Below are 24,902 nucleotides of genomic sequence, written 5' to 3'. Positions count from 1 at the left end.
CTTTGGCTGGGGATAGCTCGGTTGGTCTGAGCGCGTCAGCCTCAAGTGCTAAAAATTGCTTGGTTGATTCGAGCATTGGCCTCAAACAGGTGCCGGTGGATCCCAGTCAGGGAGTATGTGGGAGTCTGTCTCACTCTCTCTCCTTTTCTCACATTAAAAAAAAAAAGACTTACCCTTCCTGATTTGAAATTTTACTGTAAAGCTACAGTAATAAAGACAGTGTGGTGCTGGCATTAAGATAAACATGTGAACCACTGGAATAAAATTGACAGTTTAGAAATAAACTATTACATTTATGGTCAGTTGATTTTCCCAAAGGGTGCCAAGATCATTCAATAAAGAACAGTCTTCAGAAAAGGGTGCTCAGAGTTATAATTATACTAAAAGCCACTTAATTGTGTCTTTTGAAAAAGCAAATTTGAATATATAAGAACTACATTTTAGTAAAAGGGGAGTAGGGAAGACACACACACACACACACACACACACACACTCACACACTCACACATGATGTTCCTAAGGCAGTGTGCTTTGCTAGGAAGAGATACGAAAGGAGAGTCAGCTGCCTCAGGAAGAATTAGAGACTAGAGGAGAGGGGTCTCTCTCTCTCTCTCTCTCTCTCTGTCTCTCACACACACACAAACACACACACACTTATTTCTATAACAGTTTCCCTAAGACGTGTGTGTGTATGTGTGTGTGTGTATGTGTTTTAATTTGATAACATTGCTTCTTGGCCTTTTGGCTAAGATCAAGTGTTAATTTGATAACTAAATTTCTTTTCTTATTGTTTAAGCAGGTAGGGCAAGACTTTTGAAAATGACCTGCTACCTGCTGGCAACAGAAATGTGTCAGTGCCCAGTGTTCCCATACAGGGAGCGACAGAAAGAAAACTATCTTTCTTGTGACCAGACCGTAAAGGTCTTGTTGGCAGAAACTATCCTCTGTCAACTGGATGTAGTTTTGATTTGTAACAGCCTTGGGGAAAGTAGGTTCTGTGTAGTTAGAAAATAGAGAATAGCAAATGCAGGTGTGACTGAATCGATAACTGATAGAAATACTGATACATACTATTGATGCTTTTAACTATGGCTGAAGGAGGAATAGGAAGTTTGCTGGACTCCTTTTCCTTTCTAATTTGTCCACCCCCCTTTCTTTCCCTCCTTCCTTTTCTTTTTCACACTTTTCCCTTATTGCGGGGTTAGGACCTTTAGTACATTGTTGAATCAAAGTCAAGAGCAGACTCCTTGCCTCATTCCAATCTTCCGGGGTTTAACAGTCTTTCAGCACTAATATAATATTGGCAATAGATTTTTGTAGATGCCCTTTACCAAGTTGAAATTCATTTCTTAATTTGTTAAGAGGCTTTTAAAAATTATGACTAGGTGGTGGATTTTGTAAGTGCATTTTCTCCACCTATTAGGATAATTTAAAATTTTTTTTTTTTATTCTCTTACCTTGATGACATTGATTTTGAAATGTTAAACCACCATTGCAATCTTGGGATAAACTTTCCTTCATCATGATTTATTGTTTCATTGTTGGCTTAAGAATTTCTGCCCTGGCTGTTTGGCTTAGCAGGGGTCCCCAAACTTTTTACACAGGGGGCCAGTTCACTGTCCCTCAGACCGTTGGAGGGCCGGACTATAAAAAAAATTATGAACAAATCCCTATGCACACTGCACATATCTTATTTTAAAGTTAAAAAACAAAACGGGAACAAATACAATATTTAAAATAAAGAACAAGTAAATTTAAATCAACAAACTGACCAGTATTTCAAAGGGAACTATAATCCTCTAACTGACCACCACTGAAGGAGGTGCCCCTTCCGGAAGTGTGCCGGGGGCTGGATAAATGGCTTCAGGGGGCTGCATGCAGCCCGTGGTCCGTAGTTTGGGGACCCCTGTGGTAGAGTGTAGGCCTGGAATGTGGCTGTTCCAGGTTCAATTTCAGTCAGGGCACACAGGAGAAGCAACTATCTGCTTCTCCATCCACCCCCCTCTCTATCTCTCTCTTCCCCTCCTGCAGCCATGGCTCAGTTGGAACAAGTTGACCCCATTGCTAAGGATGGCTCCATGGCTTTGCCTCAAGCACTAAAATAGCTTGGTTGTTGAGCAACAGAGCAACGGACCCAGATGGGCAGGGCATTGCCCCATTGCGGGGGGGCCTTGCTGAAAGGATCCTGGTCAAGATACATGCGGGAGTCTGTCTCTCTGCCTCCTCAATTCTGACTTAAAAAAAAAATTCCTCTGTTCATGAGAGTTGTTGACCTGTAGTTTTCTTGTAATATTTCTGTCTGGATTTGTATCAGAATAATGCTGGCCTCATAGAATTTGAAAAACGTTCCTTCCTTTTGTTTATGGAAAGTTTTATTATTTCTTTCTTAAAAATTTGGTAGAAATCACTAGTGAAGCTATTTGGGCCTGGAGCATTGACAGCTTATGTCTTTCAAGGAATTTGCCCATTTTTATATGTTGTGAAATTTACTGCCATAAAGTTGTTCATAATATTCCATGGTTATCATTTGAATGTTTATAGAATGTATTAGCAATTTATGTCTTCTCCTTTTTTCCTAAATATGGGTAGATGTTCATCAATTTTATTGACTTGTTTTCTTTTAATGGCATGGTTTTGATTTCACTGATCTCTGTGGTTTTCTATTTTTGTTTCAGTGATTTTGGTTCTTTTATTTATTCATGCCTTTTTTTTCCTTATTCACTTTGGGTTTCACTTACTCTTTCTAGTATATAAAGGTAGAAACTTAAGACAAAAAAGTTGGGGTTTTTTTTTAATCTAATAAAAAAGTGTTTAGTACTTTTAAAAATATTCATTTTCCTTCTAAGTATTGCTTTAGATGCATCCCACCAATTTGATGTCTTGTTTTCATTCCCTTTTGATTCCTTCTTTAATTTATCTTAGAATTATGTTTAGTTTCCAAATATTAGAGTGTGCAGCTATCTTTATTGATTTCTATTTGAATTCCATCTGGTCAGAGAAATATTTTATACAATTTGTATTCCTTTAAATTTATTGAGACTTGATTCATGGCCTAGCCTGTGGCTTATCTTGATCTCATGTCTCATGCGTACCTGAAAAGATGGCGTATTCTGCTGCTGTTGGGTGGTGTGTTCTATAAATGTCAAGTTGGACCTGTGGTGGTGCAGTGGATAAAGCTGATGTACCTGGCATGCTGAGGTCACCAGTTCAAAACCCTGGGCTTGCCTGGTCAAAGCACATATGGGAGTTGCTGCTTCCGTGTTTTATAAATGTCAAGTTGGCCTGAACCAGGCAGTGGTGCAATAGATGGAGCATCGGCCTAGGATGCAGAGGACCTAGGTTCGAAACCTCGAGGTCACCAGCTTGAGTGTGGGGTCACTGGCTTGAGCGTGGGATCATAGACATGACCCCATGGTCTCTGGCTTGGGCCCAAAGGTAGCTGGCTTGAGCCCAAGGTTTCTGACTTAAGCGAAAGTCACTCATTTTCCTGTAGCCCCAAAGTCAAGGCACATATGAGAAAGCAATCAAAGAACAATTAAGGTGCTGCAATGAAGAGTTGATGCCTCTCACCTCTCTCTTCCTGTATATTCCTGATTCTCTCTCACTAAAAAAAATAAATGTCACGTTGGTTGCTAGTGTTGTCTTATATATATATCCTTATAGATTTTTCAAATTTGTAAAATTTTCTGTTATTTCTTCAAATACTTTTCTTCTATCCTCTCTCCCACCTTCCATTCCTTTCACTCTGTTTCTGTACCCGTGTGTGTTTGTCTGTGTGTGTGTGTCTGTGTGTGTGTTGGTGGTTGGTATTTCCTTTTAGTACTTCCTATTGTTGTCTTCAAAGTTACTAATCTTTTACTCTGTACTGTCTTATTATGTGTTGATCCCAGCCCCTGTATCTTCTATTGCTGATATTGTATTGTTCATCACAGTGAGATCACTTTAGGTCTTTTTTATATCTTCCATATCTCTACTTAATTGTTCAATTATTTCTCTACCTTTCTGAACATATGAAGTATACAGGGTGTGGCAAAAGTTATGAATATACAAAACAGTTTTTGTATTACTTATTGTATTATTTTCCATACGAACAACTAACTGAAAACCTATTTTTGTCCCATCCTGTAATTACGTTTTAATGTCCTTGTACTGTAATTCTACCATCTGTGTCATTTCTGGCTTTGTTTCTGTTGACTGATCTTTTTATTATGGGATTGTAGTTTTCTGTTTCATTGTACATCTGGTAATTTTCATATCTCAGGCATTTTGAATTTTATGTTGCCAGGCACTAGAAAAGTACATTTATTATTCATATATATAAAGAATATATGTGTATATAATGTATATGTATATAAATAATATATAGCATACATTTATATACACATACCCATATAAGGAGTGAAATGCATCTGAACTGCCTCCTTCCCCTTTTTGGGTATTATTTTACATATATTTTTCTGGAATATAACTAAGTTACTTGGAAGCATTTTGATCCTTTCTGGGCTTGCTTTAAAGTTTTGTTAGGCAGAACCAGCTCAGCCTTTCAGGCTAATTTGACCCCACAGTGAACACAGCCTTCCCACTCCTCTGTCCCATTCTGTCCGGAACATGACTGTTCCTGGCCCTGAGTGAGCTCCAACAGTCAGCCCACCTGCTTCTTCCCAGTGGTTCTTTACGGGCCTCAGATGGATGCACAGCATTTGCTGACCACATCCAGCTGGACGTGAGGAGAGCCCTCTCTAGACCAGCAGGGCTCTCCCTCCAGTGCTCTGTGCGGTGGACTCTGCTGATGAAGCCTCCTGAATTCTCACCTCTGCTCGCTCAGCTCCGGGCACGGCGGAGCATGGGGTTCCCTTCCCGCGGTGTGGCCTGCAGACTGCTCACCTCTGCTCGCTCAGCTCTGGGCACGGCGGAGCATGGGGTCCCCTTCCCGCAGTGTGGCCTGCAGACTGCTCACCTCTGTCCGCTCAGCTCTGGGTACGGCCGAGCATGGGGTCCACTTCCCGCGGTGGGGCCTGCAGACTGCTCACTTCAGGCAGGAAGCTGAGGCAGCTATAGGGCTCGTGTTTCTTATTTCAGAGATCTTTGTCCTTTGTGCCTCTTTTCCAATGTCCAGAAACCATTTTTTTCTAGACATTTCTGTCTGCTTTTTTTAGTTATTTAAGACAGGAGGGAAACCCAGCCCTTGTGGCTCTACCTTGTCCCCACAAGGAAATGGCTTGCTTGTTGGGCCCCAAACGTCTTCACAGATGTTTCTGTTTGTTACTCAGTAAGCGCCTCCTGAGGCAGGCCCGTCCCTCTGACTGAGGGACACACCCATGCCATCCCCAGTCCACCTGAAGTCAGGAAGTCCTGCAGTTATGGCGCATGACCAGCTTGCATTTGCATTGTTTTTTACTGACTGACCAGGACAGAGAATACTACTCCCATGGTTTTTGTAGGGCTCGTAGTATCAAAAACTTCTGTAAACATCTTTAAAGCTAAAATAATTTCACTAAAAAAAGAAAAAAAGTGAAAGGTATCTGTAATATTTAGAGCCAAAATACTGTGAAATGAACAAAAGTCCAGAGACCCATCTTGGGCCTGACCTGTGGTGGCATAGTGGATCGTGCATTCACCTGGAACACTGAGGTTGCTGGTTCAAAATCCCGAACTTGCCTGGTCAAGAACATGTGGGAGTCGATGCTTCCTGCCTCCCCCCCCCCCCCCAGTTCGTGTTCTCTCTCTCTCTCTCCTCTCTAAAATGAACAAAGAAAAGTCTTTAAAAAAAAAAGAGATGCCCAGTTGGGGCTAGAAGCAATGGGGTGCGAGCTCAAAGCTCCTTGCCCTGCTTTCACAGGGAGGCTCCCCTGCAGGCTGCACAGGTCCGATGATTTCCCAGAAGGCAGCCCAGGCTTGGCCTCCTTAGCCTGTGGCTCCAGGTCCCTGCGCGCTGGCTGTGCCTGCTGCCTGCCTGGCAGAGGAAGTGGGGGCAGGAGTGAGGAGCATCAGAACTGCCCCCCCTTCTGTGTTAGGAAGTGGAAAACCATTTTGCTACGTGGTAAGCAGCCCATTAAAATGCTTTGCAGGGTGCTGACCTTCCAGGTGTACTCCCCCCCACCCCCACCCCGCCGTCCTGGGAAGCCAGGAAGGGGCCTTGTAGCAAAACATGATGTGCTCGCAGCTGGCTGGCTGCTTTTTAAAACTGTAGATTTTGCCATGTAATTTCTTCTATAAAAGCTGGAAGGATATTCATGAACTAAGGAAAACAAGAAAATACTCTTAATCTGAGTCCCTTGAGCAGTCACAGTGACCCAAATATGTTTACATCTTAGTGGGGAATGAAGGAAATCAGATCAGTGGCTTCCCATCATTTTCAGAATGATTTCTGCACAATTTGAACCCTGCATTTTTATGAGAATAGGGAAATGCCATGAGCACCTTGAGCCGTGGGAGAACAGAGCAGGCACTGCAGTGTGATTGAGAAGGGCAGACTCCGTGAAGAAAAAAGGATGAAGCTTATTAGCACACGAAAAGCAAGGGATTGTTTAACACTAAAACCAGAGTTTTAAAATACTCAAATTTAAAAAGGAGGGCCAAATATATGGAGACAGAGACAGTCTGCCTTTGGGTGATGGGCACACAATGCAATGGACACATCGTGTATCATAGGGACTTACACTTGAGACCTCTGTGATCCCAGTAACCAGTGTCACCCCAATACATTTTATATTTTTTAAAAAGGAATTTCTTACCACTAAAGTCTGAGTTGACCTATTAGGAAAGTCACCTTTTGTGTGTTAATGTGAACCTTTGGCTTTTTGTTGAGGCCTATGGATGTCCTATGCCGGAAAAGGCTTGAGACTTGTCAGCACAGTGGAAGGAAATGCAGGTGGCCTGGTTTTGCTTCCTAAAACTTTCACAAGCCCTTGTCCTGTCAGCACTATTTTCTAGTCATAAATGGTGGCAAATAGTACTTATAATGGGATTTTTAAATATATTTTGAATAGTGCTTTGCTATTAGTGGAGTCCTTCCATTTGTGAATTTTACTCGGGCACCGAGCTGAGGTGTCATGTACCTCTCTTGAAGACGAGGGAATGGGGAGGTTTCAGAACCCACAAAGGTGAAAGTGACTTGCCCAGTGTTGCAACTGTAAGGCCCCAGGGAAAATCAAAGGCTTCAGATTTCACAGCCCATGTTCTTTCTGCTAAAAGGGGCTGCCTGTGTCCGGGACTGGTGGGCGGTACTGGACAGTCATCAGGCTGAGGCTTTGATCATTTCTTCGTTCTGTCTCCCTAAGTCCACTCCGTAGCAGGAACTGCTTGTGTGCAGCCTGGTGGTGAGCTTCCCCATGAAGGCAGCAGGGTCTGGTCCTGGGACTGCCGGCTGCATCTGGAGAGGCCGTGAGAACGCTGGCCGTGGCTCCTCACAGCCCCCCGCCCCCACCCCCATTTCTGTCTGGTGTCCAGTGGTCTTTACTTTGCTAACTATACTTTTGCAAAAAGAAGCATAAATCAATTCAATCAATCAGAGAAGGGTAAAAGTTGCTAAGAAGTATTCCTGGGGACTGGTCCTCAGAGCTTCCACTAGGGAGGGTGCCTGTGTTTACGGGGCGGCCTTGTCATCAGCAGCAGCAGGCTGGGCCTTCAGGCTTTCAAACAATTACAAAGAAAGGGTCTAACAACTTGCTGAGATGGCTTGTAGAGTATTTAGTGGCAAAGCCTTTAATACACAGTTTGTTAAACTACAGATTAAATAGTAACGATTTCTCATATGACCAAACCATGGAAGAAAATTGACACTAATTGTTTCCTTAAAAAAAGAAAAAAATGAAATACAAAACCCAAATTTATTAAATGGCCTAATATCTCCTGCACTGATTTCCACCCCCCAACACACACCTTTTTCAGATTCAACCAAATCAGAAATTTAAAACAAATGATTATATATTATTCATGTTCTAATAAACTAACTTAACATCTGTTCCTGTCTTTTAAACTCCGAGTAAATCGGAGCTGGTTCTCATGAAGCACACTGAGCTGTCAGAGGCTGGGCAGGGGAGGGGCAGCTGGCGTCGTTCTGAATGCTTTCCAGCTACATTTAGGTCCGTCTTGTTCCTGAGTGTTAGCGACAGACTATGTTCTGTAGGGGGTGCCCCCCCCCGTCACAGTGCATGCCCGTCATGGGCTGAACGCACTATGTTGTCAAGGTGGTTATCCCTTTGAGACTGTGATGCAGGTAATGCTCTTATCCCTTTGAGACTGTGATGCAGGTAATGCTCTTATCCCTTTGAGACTGTGATGCAGGTAATGCTCTTATCCCTTTGAGACTGTGATGCAGGTAATGCTCTTATCCCTTTGAGACTGTGATGCAGGTAATGCTCCTATTCAACTTTAAGCCAAGACCTGGCACATCAATAGCCATATAAAACTATACAGAAAAAAGAAGTACAGTACACCAATAGTTTACTTCAAAGTCTTTTTTTTTTTTTTTTTACTCTCCACAAAGGATTTGCTGTAAGCCTTCAAGTCATCTTGTCCAATCCAAAAGCTGTATTTAAGCGCCGCGGATCCCAGCCAGGGATGCAAGAGTCTGACTTTCTAAAACAGATAACAACAGTGGAAGAACTGGAACCAAAAGCAAGTAACTGCACCAAGGTACTCATTTCACACGTGCTGCTTGCTCTTTCTGAGGGTCAGTGCCGAGTCCGGCCACCCAACAGATGTCCCTCCCTCCCCTCCAGGTTCTCGTGTGGCACACTCGGACAGAGAAGGTTAATCTAGCCAACGAGCCCAAGTACCACCTGGACACGGTGAAGATCGAGGTGTAATGGACGCAGCTGTGGGTGCGGTGTGCCTGGCCGGGGGCGGAAGAGGACGTTGGGAGTTAGGCCACAGAGCACTCAGGTACTGTTCACTTTACTTCAGCACAGCAGCCTTTATTGACAACTGAAGGACATCTGTGTACACAGAGCTTGCCGGTTACCATGACCTAATCGATGGTATAAAATGTGTTCTGTCTTCATCCGTTTGGTGTGTTTTCTCTACAACTAACCTGGAAGGTCTCTGTACAGCACAGCGAATGACGCTGCAGGCACCATTCTGAATATTTTATATACTTTTCTTTTTTTCCCCATTTGGCCTTATAATTGGTAGAACTGAACAGGTTTTAGAAACAGATGATAAGTTTTTGTCAAGTAAAACTTGTCCCCAATTCCTAACTTTACAAAGTTAAATAATTTATGTTAAGGTTGGTAGCAGTATACATTGTAGGAAATGAAACCCACAAAAAGAGTCTAGGGATTAATCTGTTTTAATATTGGGATAGAACATTCTGTCAATACTAGGCACCATAAAATGTAAACACAATTACTGTCATAAACCTGGATATACCTTTAAGGATTGAAAGTGGCTCTGTGTGGTTACCCTGTTTGCATACAGTGCAGAGGAAGGTCTTCATGTTAGCACTATGTACATAAGAAGAGATCCAGATTAAGAGAGAGGCAGATTAAATTTGCATTCTTTAAATATTTGTTACACTAAGTTTTATAGTAACATCCAGGTTTATCTTCCTTTCACTAACCACGTTCCCTGTTACACACATCATAACAACAGCACAGTGAAGTGAATGATGCAATAAAGAATTCTGATCCACTAGAAAACAGTGCTCAGTGATACATTTACAGTCTATTTATAGGATTAAACATTTGATCATACAGTACCTTCCTACAGGGTTACTGGCTAATTTGGGGTTGGGGTTTATGCTGTTAGAAGTATTACTAACATGATAACTATTTCCCTTATATGCAAACATTAGAGCTATAATTTTATTGAGGGTGAAACCGATAAGCAAGTTGACCGAGCAGCTTCTCAGTGTGGTTTATGAACTTATGGGAAATACGAGCAAAGCTGCCCTGGACATGAAATGGTTTCTTAACCTGCTTTTCACCACATCAAATTTCATTGGTACAAACCAACACAGTCATCAGGTGATTCTTAATGTGAACAAATGGGGAAAAAGAAAAAAAATATATATGTACATGAATAAATGGAACTAGATGCATTTCGGCAAGGAATGTCAGGTGGTCGTTCTGGCCAAGGCCGCACTGTGGGTCTCACTTCCACAGCTGCGTGCTGAGCGTCTGACCCGAGGGGCTTCCGGACCACCCGGCGCTCGTGCTGGGGGGCTGGCCGAAGCCCACCGCAGGGCTCCCGCTGCCGATACTCACGCCAGACATCTGCTGAGTCATCTGGGAGACAAGCAGAGGGCTTAGTGTGAGAAGGTTACTTCACTTTTAAGGCTTGTTTCTTTAGCTACAGTTTGACATTTTTAAGTTCCCCTGTTTTATTTGAAGTTGACTCAATCAAAGAGATACTAAAGTTTAATAGCACTTACAATAAATATTTTTGTCAATGTGAAAATTAGTCAAAACCCTGGGGTAGAAGCAGACCAGCGCACAATTACTTCTCTGCAGAAAGCAAACAGCTTTTCTGTTCCCTTCTTGTTTATTTCCTTCCAATTTGCAGCACTGTCCATTGAGTGAACTCAATCATATATTAACTCGTTCATTTTCTTGCCCCCAAAGATACCACAACTGAAAAAAAGTACCAAAGCAATCTCTGAATTCATATCTGGGTAATAGATGAGCCCACTATTATAACTTTCAACTAAATGCTTTAACTACTAAAAACTAAGGAAATTTTAGAAAGTAAAATGATCCAAAATTATATGTTGTATAGTATAGCTATTATTCTTGCCTTTATTAAAATCTTAAATGGCTCTATATACTTTCTAAATATTAAAGGTCATAAAGCATACATTTTTTTATCTTGCTTAGCTGACCACATAAACATCTAAGATTGTCATTATATGTGGTGTAAGAGTGTATTTTTCTTCCAGATTGGAGTCTTGTATATATTTAAGCATCTTAACCCTTTCCCTGTGGTTTCCTCACCGCTAACATCGAGGACAGGTTAGGGAAAGACACGAGGACTGATTACAAGTACAGAGTGGATTCAAAACCTCTGGTCAGAGTTGGATTGCATTCTTTTTAATAAAAATGTTCACAATCTTTCAAAGACACTAATGTTAATCACATTGAGGCGTAAGTGTCAGCAGGGGCAGGTCACTTCTGATGTCTACACTGAAGGGTGTTTAACCATCACCCTGTCGCTGCCCACGGCTCCCCCACAGGGAGCGCTGGGTAACAGCCTCAGGGCCCTGAAGTGACAGCCACGCTCACTCCCTCTGGCTCACCCAGCACCCGGAGTGGGGCCTGCGCAGCCTCTGCTAACATCAGAGCTGTCGCTGCCATTTGGTCCTTACAGTTTTTGAGATTTCCAGAAAGTAGAGACCAATGTCGTACAGATACTCCTTTGAATAAAGATAGTAAAAATAGCTTGGAGCATTCATGGGATACAAAGTGATTTTGCTAATGTTGGTTAGAAATCACTCAAGACTGTTCCTTAAACACTCTTCAGGTAAAACTGCTGAGCAGAGCAGGGGCCAAGGTCACCAAAGTGCTAGAGAAACATCCACTAGGACAGGGGTCAGGAACCTATGGCTCGCGACCAGATGTGGCTCTTTTGATGGCTGCATCTGGCTCACAGACAAATCTTTAATAAAAAAATAATGTTAAAAATGTAAAACATTCTCATGTATTACAATCCATTCATTTCCTACTGCTCATGTTCATGGTTGCGGGTGGCTGGAGTCAATCACAGCTGTCCTCCGGGACAACACCAAATTTTTATTGGATAATGCGTAACATATACAGGTCGTTGTATGGCTCTCACGGAATTACATTTTAAAATATGTGGCGTTCATGGCTCTCAGCCAAAAAGGTTCCTGACCCCTGCTCTAGGAAGTGTGAAAGGCAGAGGAGCAGGCCGCAGGCCAGGAGCCTGAGTCTAAGGTCTTTCTGTGGAGCCAGAGACAAGTCAGAACACAGCATAAGAAATGACTGGAAGAGGCAGGACTAAAGTGTCAGCTCCTGGCTCTAAACTTAGGCAGAGATAGGATTTTATATATGAAGGACTATCTGAGTCAAATATGGACTTGTTTGTAGCTTACGGGAATTCCTGAACAAGTGGGTATCCCTTTTAAAAATAAACCTAATTAAAGGAGATAAACTTTACAACAGTTTTTGAAGAAAAAGCTTTTTTATAAATCCATAGACAGTAACCATGTGACATAGAACAGCCTAGCTTCCTCACAAAACAGTGCTTTGAGATAAAGGCTTTTCTAATTTGTTTTTTTTTCTAAGTTGTGAAAGTGTGTAACACCTCCTCCTACCCAATTAGTGAAGACAGGTTGGTTGGTCTAAGTTGACTACAAAAACGTGCCCACAAGGAAGCTGGGTTCAAGCTTTCTGTTAATTTCAAAAATGGCAGGCAGGAAGTCTCTCAAGATGCCCAAGATCATTTCTAGCTGTTACAGATGCTCATAACTACAGTTGTTATAACCTGAAAAGAAAAAATGCTGAACATTTCTTTACAGAATATGCTAAACATAGGGGCAATGACAGGTCGCTTGTCCATTTGATATGAATTCATTATTCCAACTCAATTCTTTCTGCCTGATTGTTAACTACAAAGAAAACCATCAGAAAGACAAGCTGGTCTCGCTGCTCAGGCTGAGCCGCAGCACCAGAGCCTCACCTGTGCGAGGTTCCACTGGGGCTGCTGCGCTGGCGGCGCGCCCATCTGTCCCACCATTCCTCCTTGGGGGCCGACCACACCCTGAGGCAGCGGCATCACACCAGTCTGTGCGCCTCCCATAAACCCATTGGGCATGGGCATGCCCACCACCATGCTCGCACTCTGTCCCATCACGTTTCCGAGAAGGCCAGGGGCTGCAGGCACAGGGACGCCCATTGATGGAAAACCTTGAAATGCAGTCGGTGCTTGTGAGGTAAATGGTATATTTGTGGGTCCCATAAATACACCTGCAACCATGAAAAGAAAATGAAGAGAAGGGGGCTATAGTATACAGTTGCATTCACCTCTATAATCACAGAAAAACAGTTACCATTTTTCTAAACTACTCACAGCAAAAATTTTTAATGCTTGTCTGGCTGCTGCTACTGCTCAGACCAACTCACACCCTACACCCTTGGGGCTGGTTATTTCCGGAACGCAGACAAATCGGTTATGACCTGACAATGTTAATTAGAATAAATCAGTCTTGTAATAGCTACATAAATACCCACTGTGAAGACCAAACTGGAGCGTGAGATGACGTGCTGTTTCCGCACCACTGCCCCCCGACCCCCAGCACACGTCAGGTCACCGTGTCCGGCGTCGTGAAAGCAGCTGGGATGTCATATAATTTCAGCCCATATATTAAATAAGGCCCATTATTATAAAAGAGATAATTTGACAGATTAAAACTGTAAACAACAAATCTTACAACAAATGGTATTTCATTATAATTATTTTTAAAATATCAAACCTTTTATGCAATTCATGTGATAATTCAAACTGCTTATTGTTTACTTGCAGAGAAAATGCCATACTGTACACCATTATAAACTTCATGCAAATAAAATTTAAATAATTACTCAAAGATAATTCATATCCTATGAGCTTGTGAAACAATACTGAGTGATATGTGACCATCCTGTTCATTCTAAATGAATAAAGTCTTGTGAACCATGTACCTGATTTTGAATCCTAATGCTTCATTTGTTTTGTAGTTGTGTAAAATGCACCCATTAGGTAGAAAAGTGAGGAAGAAATATAATTGATACTATTATAACCACAAAGGTTATATTCTAGCAATGTCACTGCTCCCTGAAAGCAGATTTCAAAATGAATTACCAGGAGCGCTCTGCTGAAGGGTCCCTGCGCCGTACAGAGACAAGATGGAGTCTTTGGAGAGCTGTTTCTTTGCCACCTCTTCTGACTTTGTGGTTTGTTCAGTGAATAGATCCAGATCTCCAGATGTCACGGTAGACACAGTAGCAGCTGCTGGTACAGAGGACGTCCCCTGAGACAAACACCAAAACATGCGGTCGAATTCTGCATACCTAAAACATGCTCATCCATTACTTAACATCCAAGCAAGGTTATGAAATTAGACAGAAATTCAACAATTATAGATGATAAAATGCTGACATTAAAGAGGTTCATTCACAAGACCCCACAAAAACATCAAGGACAAAGGTATAATGTTTCCTATCTTGAATGTATTAATGTAGAAGAGTTGATTGAAATTCTTTCATAATAAATTGTGTTTACCTGCTAGACTGATGCTGAGTTCCTGCATCACATCCTACCCTAGTGTTCAACAACAGGTAGGGCATGTGGTTGCTGTCTGAGCACCACTGTTCCTGGGAGATGCTCAGGCATCTCCCTCAGCAAGTAGGGCTTCAAGGAACTTGCATCCCTTGGAATAAAGAACATTTCTACAACTACAGGAGACTAAAAGAGGGTCCTACAAAGGCTGATTTTAGTCTTTGGGGGAAATAATGGCTTTCAAAAGCTGCACTGTGATACACACACACATTATTTTAAAGTGAGAGGAGGGAAGATAGATTCCTCATAAACCCTGACCGGGATCCACCCGGCAACCCCTGGGGCTGATGCTCAAATCAACTGAGCTATTTATTTTTAGCACCTGAGGCTGATGCTCAAACCAATCGAGGAGGGGAAGGAGGAGACAGAGGGGAAGAGAAGCAGATGGGTCGCTTCTCCTGTGTGCCCTGACTAGGAATCAAACCCAGGACGTCCACACGCTGGGCTGACGGTCTAGCAACTGGGCCAGCTGGCTAGCGCTGTGATATTCTTATAAACTTAATCTAGATCAGTTTTAACCTCAACCTTAGACTGTTTCCAGTCTATCCAGAAATGAAGTACAGCAATACTTCAACCACTTATACTCTCAACCATCTTGTGTATTCAACTTTTGGTCAAGGGGCAAATAAACACAAATACAAATAAATATATGGATATTTAATACAAAACAAAAATTTTTACTTACTCTCCTCTATCTTGCACACAGATAGTATTATACAATCACAACTGATAACCTAATGATCTCTATAGTCATTAAATATTCAATCACATATATTTGTTTATATGGGACTTTTAGATTGAAGAGTGTTAAAGAAGTCTATGAAGACTAGTAAAAAATAGGAGTATTCTCAACTATAGAATAAAGTGAGTAGCAAGCAGAAGTTAAAAAATCATGTACAGCCCTGGCTGGTTGGCTCAGCAGTAGAGGGTCGGCCTGGCGTGTGGGGGACCCAGGTTCAATTCCAGGCCAGGGCACATAGGAGAAGCGCCCATTTGCTTTACCACCCCCACCCCCTCCTTCCTCTCTGTCTCTCTCTTCCCCTCCCGCAGCCAAGGCTCCATTGGAGCAAAGATGGCCCGGGCGCTGGGGATGGCTCCTTGGCCTCTGCCCCAGGCGCTAGAGTGGCTCTGGTCACAACAGAGCAACACCCCAGAGGGGCAGAGCGTCGCCCCCTGGTGGGCAGAGCTCCACCCCTGGAGGGCATGCCGGGTGGGTCCCGGTCAGGCGCATGCGGGAGTCTGACTGTCTCTCCCTGTTTCCAGCTTCAGAAAAATACAAAAAAAAAAAAAAATCATGTACATACACGATTTACTTTGTTTTTTAAAAATCCAAACATTTAACATCTTTGATTTTTAAAAAATGCCTTGCAATAAATTATCATCCAAGCAATGTACTCACAATCTAATTTAAACAGAACAGTATTCTGAATTGATTATAATGAATTAGGCAAGAATTTTGAGATAGAAAAAGCCATTTAATTTTGCAAAAGATCTGAAATGTGTAAAACTGGACTGATGGAATACCAAATGTAAATCTATCTGAACTACCAACAAAGAAGCAAAGATAGAGGCGAAGAGCATGGCCCTGGAGCCAGCCTGCGGACTAGAGCCAGACTTACTACAGTAAACGTGCCTCAGACATCCACGTGGGCTCTGCATGCTAAAATGGGACGACAGCATTACCCACCTTAGAGAGCTGCACGACACAAGAAGTGTTTTTTGCACAATGGCAGGGGCAAGCACACAGTATTTATTAATATTGTTAGAAAACAAAGCAACCACCTCATTAAGTGATCTTTTCACCATGTTTAGTTTCTGCTCAATCCAAGAACCTGCTCAAAAACCCTGAGGTCTGTTCCCTATGGAGGAGCTATAACTGGAAGAAAACCCAAAATTGCAGTGAAGGCTATTTCTCCAGTCTCTTAGTAGGAGCAGCCTAATATGTGCTCTAAGCATGGGCATTTTTTTTATCAAGGGTAGATAATACAGAACATCTACCTCAATATGAACAGAGTCTAAAAACAGCCAAACTGAACAGCAGGACTGGTAAGCACTCAAATGTCCATTCGTTGTATTTTCGGTGCCCCCTCTGCCAGCACTCCACTCCAGGGAAAACTTGTGCCTGTCTTTTCACTTCCCGAGGCTGCAGGACTCTAGGCAGAGGCTGGCTGCTAGGCTCCAGGCTGAACCAAGGACAGGCCGCAGCACTCATGCAGGTCCACAGGCTGTGGGTGTCCACGTATTACAGACAGAAGAGGAAAGGGGTGGCTTCTGTGTGTCACCTCTGGGGCCTCTGGACCAATGCTCGCCAACCCCACTGCGCATGTGCAATCTGGAAGGCACCTCTAATCCCCTTAGGGAAGACGACACAGCCAGACAGGTCAAGTCTCTAAGTCATAGTCACATGAGTGGGAAAATCGTTTACTAGAATTTGTACCAGACTCAGAAAATACAATCAGGAGTGAAAGAATATGGGGTAGAGCACAGTTGACCCTTGAACAAAAGATTTAAACTGTGCAGGTTCACTTACACGTGGGCTTTTTTCTCCAAGAAATACAGTATTGTAAATGTATTTTTCTCTTATGATTTAACATTTTTTTCTCCAGCTTATTTTATTGTAAAAATGCAGTATATAATATGTATAAACAAAATATATTTTAATTGATGTTATTGGTAAGGCTTCTGGTCAATAGCAGGTTACTAGACAAGTTTTAGGGGGAGTCAGAAATTATATGCAGATTTTTGACTGCTTGGTGAGTTGGTAACCCTAACCCCTACATTGTTCAGTGGTCAACAATAATTCCTATTGGCGTCTGATTCATTTCATATAATAAAAATACACCAAAAATTAGTAATTTGCATAATACCAGTATATGCATAAAATGTATACTTTAACCTTTTTCTTTAATTCAGGGAGAGGAGAGGAGACAGAGACAGACTCCTGCATATACCCCTCCCAGGATCCACCTGACAAGCCCACTAGGGGTGATGCTCTGCCCATGTGGGGTGTTGCTCCATTGCTCAGCAACCAAGCACTTAGTGCCTGAGGCGGAGGCCATGGAGCCATCCTCAGTGCCCAGGGCCAACTCCCTCCAATCAAGCCATGGCTGCAGGGGGGGGAAGAGAGAGAGAGAGAAGAGAGAGAGAAGCGAGAGGGGGAGGAGTGGAGAAGCAGATGGGTGCTCCTCCTGTGTGTGCCCCGACCGGGAAGTGAACCTGGGACATTCACACACCAGGCTGACACTCTACCACTGAGCCAACTGGCCAGGGCTCTGTCTCATTTTCAAAGACATTATTTAAAAATTTCAAAGACATTATTTTTAAAGCATGTATAGATTTTAATCTGTATATGTAGTTTAGATGAAAGATTTATGTTCACCAAAAATAGGACTCAATAAAACTGGCACAATTTTGGTTCAAAAACTAATGTTTGAAGAAAAAGGTGTAATTTAAAAAATTAGACCTGTTATTCTGTTAGTGATGCAGAATGCCCAAAGCATGAAGGCCAAAACCACCTCGTGACAGAAGCTACACATACATGCACACTCCTTGTCATGGTGCTACTTATGAGTTCAATGAAGCCTGACCAGGCGGTGGCACAGTGGATAGAGCGTCGGACTGGGATGTGGAGGACCCAGGTTTGAGACCCTGAGGTTGCCAGCTTGAGTGCAGGCTCATCTGGTTTGAGCAAGGGGTTACTTGGTCTGCTGTAGCCCCACGGTCAAGGCACATATGAGAAAGCAATCAATGAACAACTAAGGTGTCGCAACAAAGAATTGATGCTCCTCATCTCTCTCCCTTCCTGTCTATCTGTCCCTATCTGTCCCTCTCTCTGTCTCTGTCACACACACACACACAAAAACTGGTTGTTTATTTGTAAGTTATACATTTAAAACAGAATCTTAAAATACGCTTAGGAGTAATATTTACTCCTGAAAGTTCATATATTCCCCTTAAAGAAGACATCCTGCATGACTCACGGTATCACTGTATGTGTAAAAAAGCGAATCAAACTAGGAACAGAACAGAATGGTGGTGCAATGGCTGGGGTAGAGGAAAAAACGGGGAGCTTGGTAAAAGGAACAAACTTTCAGCTGTAAGATGAATAAGGTCTGAGGACCTAATGTATAACATAACATGGTGACTACAGTTGATTACACTATTGTATAATTGAAATTTGCTAAGATAGTAGACCTTGTGTTCTTACCCCTCTAAAAAATAAATATATGTTGATGAGAATTCTTTCACAATGCATATATACATGAACCACTACATTATAAAGTTAAAATATAAAATGAAGGGTAAGGTAGGTTTTAAGGCTACAAAATAATTTATATTCATAAAAAAGAATATGAGGACTGAATTTCCTAGAACTTATTCTCAGGTGTCCTACAATCAGAAGTAAACACTCTTCTGAGGATGGCTCCTAGTCAACAGTTACACAGCCACTGTTCAGAAATGAAATAAGCAGTGATAATGTAAAACCATATTCTTATCACATACTTGAGCGGGGGGCATGACAGTTGCAGGTAAGGGATTGGAAATCATTGGTCCAAAGATGTCCAGATCATCGTTCAGCACTGGCACCGTGGTTGTGTTCCCATTGGTCACTGGTGCCTCAGCAGGACCATCTGAAAGAACATAGATTCTTGTCTTAAAGTAGATTCTCTTAGTACTTGAAACATAGCATTATTTTAAAAGTTAATATATGGTTGAAAGAAGAACAGTTCCAAAAGTTGACAAAATATATCTCCCCTCTACTTCAGGTTCTATCCTCTTACTCAAAGAAATCGTTTCCAGTTTAACTTATCTTCCAGGCATAATTTTTACCCATCATTCTATACTCATCTGTATATCCAAATAGTGTGTGTGTGTGTGTGTGTGTGTACACACACACATATCTATTCTAGGTATATATCCAAAAGCTGCTTTTTAACAAATGTCATCATTCTATTCACATTACTCTGTATCAATACATCTGTATTGATGCTTTCTTATGTGCCAGGCACTGTTCTCAGTAATTTACATATATTAACTCATTCAATCTCCATAACTTTATGAGACAGAATTAACTACTTTTGAGTTAACTGACTGAGCTGGGTTTGATACCATATTCTTACAAACAACGCTTCCTCATAAATGTGTGTGTGTGTTCTGGATATCATCTCATATCATGGACACCTACCCTAGACATAAAATTTGATGATTTAAAATATCTGAAATGTTGAATTTTAAAGTTACTATAAGGCAAAAGAACACTAGATAGAAAACAATCATACACTATGTAAACTGATTCTATAGGAAGTATCCATAAGACTCTGAAATCAGGGACAGCCACCTTCCGTGATGGCAGTACCAAGTCACTGAGCTGTAGTGGGAAAGAAACTCTGTTAGGGTACTGACATCCACAATCAGCTTCCTACTTACCCTATCATTAAAAAAAGAAAAACTTGTAAAAGATTTCCTATTGATGTTAGTGTAGAATTCACAGAGTGTAAGGGCTGGGAGTCGGAGTGCAGGGAGGTTGAGTTTGAGAGCATGGTATATTATTCCAGGACACAGAACATCTCTCACAGTCTTTTGTGACCACAACCAAATAACAATTCAGAGCATCACAATTCCAATCTCTGGGACTTATAGTCTAATCGATCTGCTATTTTAACAATTTACAGTCTCATTCAATATCTCTTTGATATACCATACAGCCGTCAAAGGCAACTCGGTCGTTTTATTTAAAAGTTTTTCAATATTGAGTGGGATGTCTTACATAAGGTACTTAAAATACTTGACAAATTTAATGGGAACTCTACCATGTTCTGGGTGTTTCTACCACAACCCACAGAAACTCATACGTTTCTTCTCTTTTTGAAACAAAATATAAAAATTGGTATATTTTATTTCCCTGTTTGAAGCTTCAGTGAACCACAAATTATTAATTTCAATGAATAAATTGTCATAGTAAAATATTTTTTACTAAATTTATAGAAGTATGAAACCCACAAAAGATTGGTTTGAAAGAGATCAACTGCGAATATTTTTCAGTGACATCAAATTATCAGAACCACATCAGTATGTATTACAGATCTATCAAGTACAACGGACAATATAGCAATGCATAGATTACTACAAATTTACAATATATAGAATTTTAAGGTAATTTTTTTTTTTCATTTCTCATTCCAATGGCAACATTCATTTTGGAGTTAGACCTCTTTGAAGATCTATTTCATGTTTTCTGGTCTTTTCCACTTACATGATGTATACAGTATCTTGTAAATATAAACCAGAAATAAAATATTTTAAAAGGACAAGGTATTCTAGAGTAAAAAAAACACAACCAAAGGAACATCATTGTGGTATTACAATAGCTCAATAAATAAACTCAGTCCATTGACAGGTAAGCCAGAGGTGCTTTACCCCATACACTGGAGAGCTGGGGACAGGGAAACATCCACATCAGAGACAAATTCCAGTAACAGAAAATATGACTATATCATATACATACAATTTCAACTTACAAACAGAAGCACATGTCCTCCCCAAAACACACTACAACCAAGAACAAAGGAAAAAAACAAAAAGCTAACAAGCTGAATATAAGTAATTTCTGATTTCAAATTTCTTTTTCTTTTTTTTTTTTTTGGTATTTTTCTGAAGCTGGAAACAGGGAGAGACAGGCAGACAGACTCCCGCATGCGCCAGACCAGGATCCACCCAGCACGCCCACCAGGGGGCGATGCTCTGCCCCTCCGGGGCATCGCTCTGTTGCAACCAGAGCCACTCCAGGGCCTGGGGCAGAGGCCAAGGAGCCATCCCCAGCGCCCAGGCCATCTTTGCTCCAATGGAGCCTCGCTGCGGGAGGGAAAGAGAGAGACAGAGAGGAAGGAGAGGGGAGGGGTGGAGAAGCAGATGGGCGCTTCTCCTGTGTGCCCTGGCCGGGAATTGAACCCGGGACTTCTGCACGCCAGGCCGACGCTCTGCCACTAAGCCAACCAGCCAGGGCCTGCTTTTTCTTTAAAAAAAAATTATTTTAGAGAGGAGAGAGGGAAAGAGAGAGAGAAAGGGGGTAGGAACAGGAAGCATCAACTCCCATATGTGCCTTGACCACGCAAGCCCAGGATTTTGAACAAGCGACCTCAGCATTCTAGGACAACGCTTTACCCACTGTGCGTCCACAGGTCAGGTCTTTCTTTGCTTTTTCAAGTAATAATAAACACTAACAATTAGGTCCAATTTATGGGGGGGAAATCCTTACACATGAGAAAATACTATTAACATTTTTTTCCATTGGTGAATTAAGAAAATATTTGCCTGACCTGGGTTGGCACAGCAGATAGAGTGTCAGCCCAGAACAGTGAGGTTGCCAGTTTGAAACCCAAGGTCACTAGCTTGAGCCCGAGGTTGCCAGCTTGAGCATGGGGTCCCTGGCTCAATCCCAAAGTCATCAGCTGGGCCAGAGCCCCAGGTCACTGGTCTAATCCCCAATCAAGGCACGTACAAGAAGCAATCAATGAACAACTAAGTGGACAACAAACGAGTTGATGCTTCTTTCCCTCACTCTCTCTCAAAATAATTCTATCAACTGATTTTTACCACAGGCCATGTCAATCTAGCCAAAACAGCAGTGAGCCAAGGGTTACTATGTGAGAACCAAGAGGTTGACCTAACAGAGCAAATGACCTGTTTTTAATACTGTACATCATTCAGAAACTTGAAGTCTGTTCTAAGTAGCACACTATACTCCACTGAGAATAATAACTTATTTATACTTTCAAATCTAAACCCTATCTCAAAGTACATTATCTAAAAACACAACATGGAGCAATTTATTTGTTTTTTGAAGTCTTATTTTACCCTTGACACACTTAGGATCACACATGTAAACAGTAAAAATAATAGCCAACACTTAGTAAAGCGCTTATTTTCTATGACGCCTCAAAAAATACAATTATACAAATAAACACATATGCTTTGTTTAATCTTTATAACAATGCTATGGGAGAGGTACTATAAACTATCCTTATTTACAGGTGGCCAAAAAAAGTTAAACTTGTCTAATGTCACAGAACTAGATAGAGCAAGTCTTTAATTGTAATTTTATTCAATTTTTACTCTAAAAGCAATACATTTTTATAAAAGATGCAAACAATGCAAAATGAGTAAGAGTTCCCCACCATGGATGACAGTGATATTTGCACAATAACATGAATGTATTTAATGTCATTAAACTGTATTCCTGAAACTGGTTAAAATCTTAAATTTTATATGTATTTTACCACAAAAAAATGACCCTTACCATACATTTTCTATACTTATTAATGTATGCTTATAAACATGCCTGAAACAATGTATATACAAAAATAGTTTTAAATAAAATTGTGTGGGTGGGGTGAACTGCGTTCTAGGGTACTGCCTGGACCTACCATAAGTGATTCTATCCAGTCCTTCACTGTTGGGCATTGAGGTAGTTTACAGACCATTGCTACTACAGAAACAACAGTAACCATCTACCCTTCTCGTTATAAAACCCACAGTTAATTTCCTTCACTGCAAGGTAACATGATTTGTTTCTGCCATTGCACTGTAAACAGCTCCATTTTAAAATATTTTAAACCGGCCTTTTGAAATCTCAGGAAGGCATTCTACACAGAAAACAAAATTGTGCTCTTTGCCACCACCTACCACAATTAATGGGGCTGTCTGAAAGTTACTCACAATGTAAGCTGAATGGACTCTGGAATCCTTTAGGAGGAGAGAGGAGCATCTGCTTAGGGACAGCGACCATTGTGGCAAGGCTGACCCTTAAAACCTAAGGTAAGAACTTTCTTCCAGGCCTGACCAAGGTTTCCCTCTGTCCAACCTCAGGACGGACACTGATGACTCTCCTCTGCTCTCACACCTACAACGCACGTGCCCTGTTTTCTCTTGATCCCGTTCTCCTACCCATGTGATCCCCTAATATGATGGATTTCACCTCCATCAATTTTCCTTGTTACCACAAAAGCTCCGCAGTCACAGAACTGTTGAAAACAAACCTCTAACGTCTAACCTAAATGAAACCTTGGCCCTGCACAACCAGTAAATACAAGTTCCCGATGGATTTTCCCAGCAGCTTTCAATGTCTGCTAATTTGACTCACTCACTACTTTTGGCTTGCTAAACACATTCTTTAAAAAAGATTCAATTCATTTTGAAGGATTTGTTTATGATTTTCAGTATCTGAAAAAAACAGTTCAAGACTAGTTATCATAATCATCATTATAAACATCATGTTTCCTGGATGTTTGTTTGTTTTTTTTCCCTGAAGCTGGAAACTGGGAGAGTCAGACTCAGACAGTCAGACAGACTCCCGCATGCGCCCGACCGGGATCCACCCGGCACGCCCACCAGGGGGCAATGCTCTGCCCCTCTGGGGTGTCGCTCTGTTGCAACCAAAGCTACTCCAGCGCCTGGGGCAGAGGCCAAGGAGCCATCCCCAGTGCCCGGGCCATCTTTGCTCCAATGGAGCCTCAGCTGCGGGAGGGGAAGAGAGAGACAGAGAGGAAGGGGGGGGGGGTGGAGAAGCAGATGGGCGCTTCTCCTGTGTGCCCTGGCCGGGAATCGAACCCGGGACTTCTGCACACCAGGCCGACGCTCTACCACTGAGCCAACCGGCCAGGGCCTCCTGGGTGTTTTTATAGAATGTTTACATGGTATCATTTTGTCTCCAAGCAATATGGGGAAGGGCATCTCTTTCCATTATCTGAGTTACAAAAACCAAGTGACAGATTAAAACGCTCAATGTCACTTCCCAAATTCAGAAGCAAAAAACTTGCATGAGTACACAGTCCTCAGACCTACAGACTCCTGAGTGCTCTTTTCCTTAAGGCACAATTCATCAAAAGCCATGTACTTATTACTGAACCTAGTTAAAAAGAAATCCTTAAAATTCTGAATATAAATAGCAACTTTTGGTTGATAATTACTTGTACTAAGTTAGAGATGCAGTGACAGAAACAGTTCAAAAACCACTGAGCACCACACTCAGTTTCTCATCACCCCACTCTACTCTCCTCCTACCAAGCCCAGTATTTTCCCAATTTAGAGTGAGGGATCCGGTGGATGTGGTCATCACTGAGCCAACTGGGCTGAGAGAACCACGTGTGGCATATAATCAGTCAACAGAATCTTCACAAATCACTGGGATGTTAATGCATCCTTTAGACCCAGGGTCCACTTATTCACTGACTGAATGAACATAAGCTCAGAGGCCACAAAAGCAACAGAATATCAAGATGTAGAAAACAGTTTTTCAGATATATACACACACACAATTTTAAAATTTAGAAAAACTAAAGCTTATTCAAACTAAATGGTGTAAGTAGTGCAATTCAAGAAAAATATTTAAATCCGCATGGGTTATATTTTTTGTGCACAACACACACATGCAAACACGCGTCCCCCTCGGGGTGGAGGCTGTCTGCAAACAAGCAGAATTCACCAGACCGCACTGGTGTGGGTGCTGCGTCCTCGTCAGCCCCAGACTGGTGGTAGGAGCAGCCAGCAGCAGGAGGCGGCAGCCACTCCTTTTAATCAGTATGCAGAAACAGTAGTTGGTGGGCAATAAAAATAATGGGGGATCCAGA

At 41.9% G+C, this 24,902-nt stretch overlaps 2 protein-coding genes across 4 annotated transcripts in view; one reads left to right on the top strand and one right to left on the bottom strand.

Moving 5' to 3' along the window:
• B3GAT2 (beta-1,3-glucuronyltransferase 2) overlaps nucleotides 1–9,134 on the top strand; it is a 68,171-nt gene extending 59,037 nt beyond the window's left edge. Inside the window, exons 3-4 of one of the 2 annotated variants that reach the window (XM_066253317.1) lie at nucleotides 8,489–8,637; nucleotides 8,724–9,134. In XM_066253317.1, coding sequence (XP_066109414.1) covers nucleotides 8,489–8,637; nucleotides 8,724–8,810 — 236 coding nt within the window. In that variant the 3' untranslated portion in view covers nucleotides 8,811–9,134. Of the gene's footprint in view, nucleotides 1–8,488 lie in introns of both variants that reach the window. The other variant, XM_066253310.1, reaches the window with a different exon arrangement.
• A 142-nt stretch (nucleotides 9,135–9,276) lies between these two features.
• The window catches only part of SMAP1 (small ArfGAP 1), a 155,689-nt gene continuing 140,063 nt past the window's right edge, over nucleotides 9,277–24,902 (bottom strand). For both annotated transcript variants that reach the window (XM_066253295.1, XM_066253302.1), the window contains 4 exons: nucleotides 18,781–18,908; nucleotides 13,801–13,969; nucleotides 12,640–12,926; nucleotides 9,277–10,229 (listed from right to left, as the gene is read on the bottom strand). In XM_066253295.1, coding sequence (XP_066109392.1) covers nucleotides 10,095–10,229; nucleotides 12,640–12,926; nucleotides 13,801–13,969; nucleotides 18,781–18,908 — 719 coding nt within the window. In that variant the 3' untranslated portion in view covers nucleotides 9,277–10,094. The remainder of the gene's footprint in view (nucleotides 10,230–12,639; nucleotides 12,927–13,800; nucleotides 13,970–18,780; nucleotides 18,909–24,902) is intronic.

This window comes from Saccopteryx bilineata, chromosome 1 (assembly GCF_036850765.1).
Source record: "Saccopteryx bilineata isolate mSacBil1 chromosome 1, mSacBil1_pri_phased_curated, whole genome shotgun sequence".
Lineage (NCBI taxonomy): Eukaryota > Metazoa > Chordata > Mammalia > Chiroptera > Emballonuridae > Saccopteryx > Saccopteryx bilineata.
Note: the sequence above shows the minus strand (reverse complement) of the source record. Positions and strands in the feature narration are given on the sequence as shown.